Consider the following 1,161-nt stretch of genomic DNA (forward strand, 5'->3'; position numbering starts at 1 on the left):
TGAACCGTTGCACGCGCTGTGGAAACAGTACATGCAACAGATTCTCAAGTACGACGATGATAGGTGAGTGGAAAGCAAGAAACACTCGTGCGTGCGTGCGTGTGCATGTGTGTGCGTGTGTGTGTGGTGTGTGTGCATGTGTGTGTGCGTGCGTGTGCGTGTGCGTGTGCATGTGTGTGCGTGCGTGCGTGTGCGTGTGTGGGTGTATGCGTGCTGGAGTCACACGGCTGTTGTCGCGTCGCTCACGTTGTTGTTGTTGCTGCTGCTGTTGTTGTTCTTATACCCATGTTGCTCGCTGCCGTTGGCGTTCCATCGCGTCCGCCAATGGTTCTGTCGCCAACCCCATGCATGCTACCGCTGCTGCCGCTGCTCACGCCATGCTTGTGCGCTCCGTAGGTCAACGCCTGATGGCATGGGCCAAGCGCTCGTGAAAGCAGATTTCCACGGGTGCTGCATCACAGTTGTCAAGTCACGCCGCCCAGGCTTGATTGGCCAGGCCGGCATTGTCATCCAGGAAACGGAGAACACATTCCGCATCATCAACAGAGCAAACACCATCAAAGGTACACCTATGTGCGTGCGTGCGTGCGTGTCTGTCTGTCTGTCTGTCTGTTTGGGCGAGTGTGTGTTGATATGACTATGTGTGCGTTTGTGTGTGCGCCCGTTGATACCCTTGCTGCAGAAGTGCAATCCTGCTGTGATTATCTTTCCTTACTGGCTCAAACATGTTCGTATGCGCACGCGTACACTACCTTGTGTAGTGCTGCCCAAGTGCGACAGCATATTCTCCTTTGAACTGGGCAAGTACACATTCACCATCTTCGGAAACCACTTCAGGTGTGTGGCTTGGGCTGCGTTGCATGCTGTTTTGCGGCTTGGGTTGCGTTGCACACTGGTTTGCGGCGTGCAGTCCTTTACACGCTGTTTTGCGGCGTGGTATTTCTCACTCCCGCTTTCCATCTGTTGCATGGCTTTTCTCTCTTGCTCTCGCTCATGTACACGCACACCCACACCCACGCACACTATGTACCACAGATTGAAACCCGTTGATCGCGCTGCGCGCAAGTTCAAAGCAAAGGCCTCCATTGAGTTGTGATGTCAGCGCCAGTTACCATCTCGTGTGCGTGTGTGTGTGTGTGTGTGTGTGTGTGTGTGTGTGTG

The 1,161-nt window shown here is 54.3% G+C and overlaps 1 protein-coding gene across 1 annotated transcript in view; it reads left to right on the plus strand.

Annotated features, from left to right (window-relative positions):
* PTSG_04876 (uncharacterized protein) overlaps window positions 1-1,161 on the plus strand; it is a gene marked incomplete at both ends in the record, with an annotated part of 3,984 nt that overhangs the window by 1,159 nt on the left and 1,664 nt on the right. The window contains 4 exons of the mRNA XM_004994136.1: window positions 1-63; window positions 397-563; window positions 762-837; window positions 1,036-1,092. The exon at window positions 1-63 is cut by the window's left edge and continues 155 nt beyond it. Of these exons, the coding sequence (XP_004994193.1) occupies window positions 1-63; window positions 397-563; window positions 762-837; window positions 1,036-1,092 (363 nt within the window). The remainder of the gene's footprint in view (window positions 64-396; window positions 564-761; window positions 838-1,035; window positions 1,093-1,161) is intronic.

Source organism: Salpingoeca rosetta (genome assembly GCF_000188695.1).
Source record: "Salpingoeca rosetta unplaced genomic scaffold supercont1.11, whole genome shotgun sequence".
NCBI lineage: Eukaryota > Choanoflagellata > Craspedida > Salpingoecidae > Salpingoeca > Salpingoeca rosetta.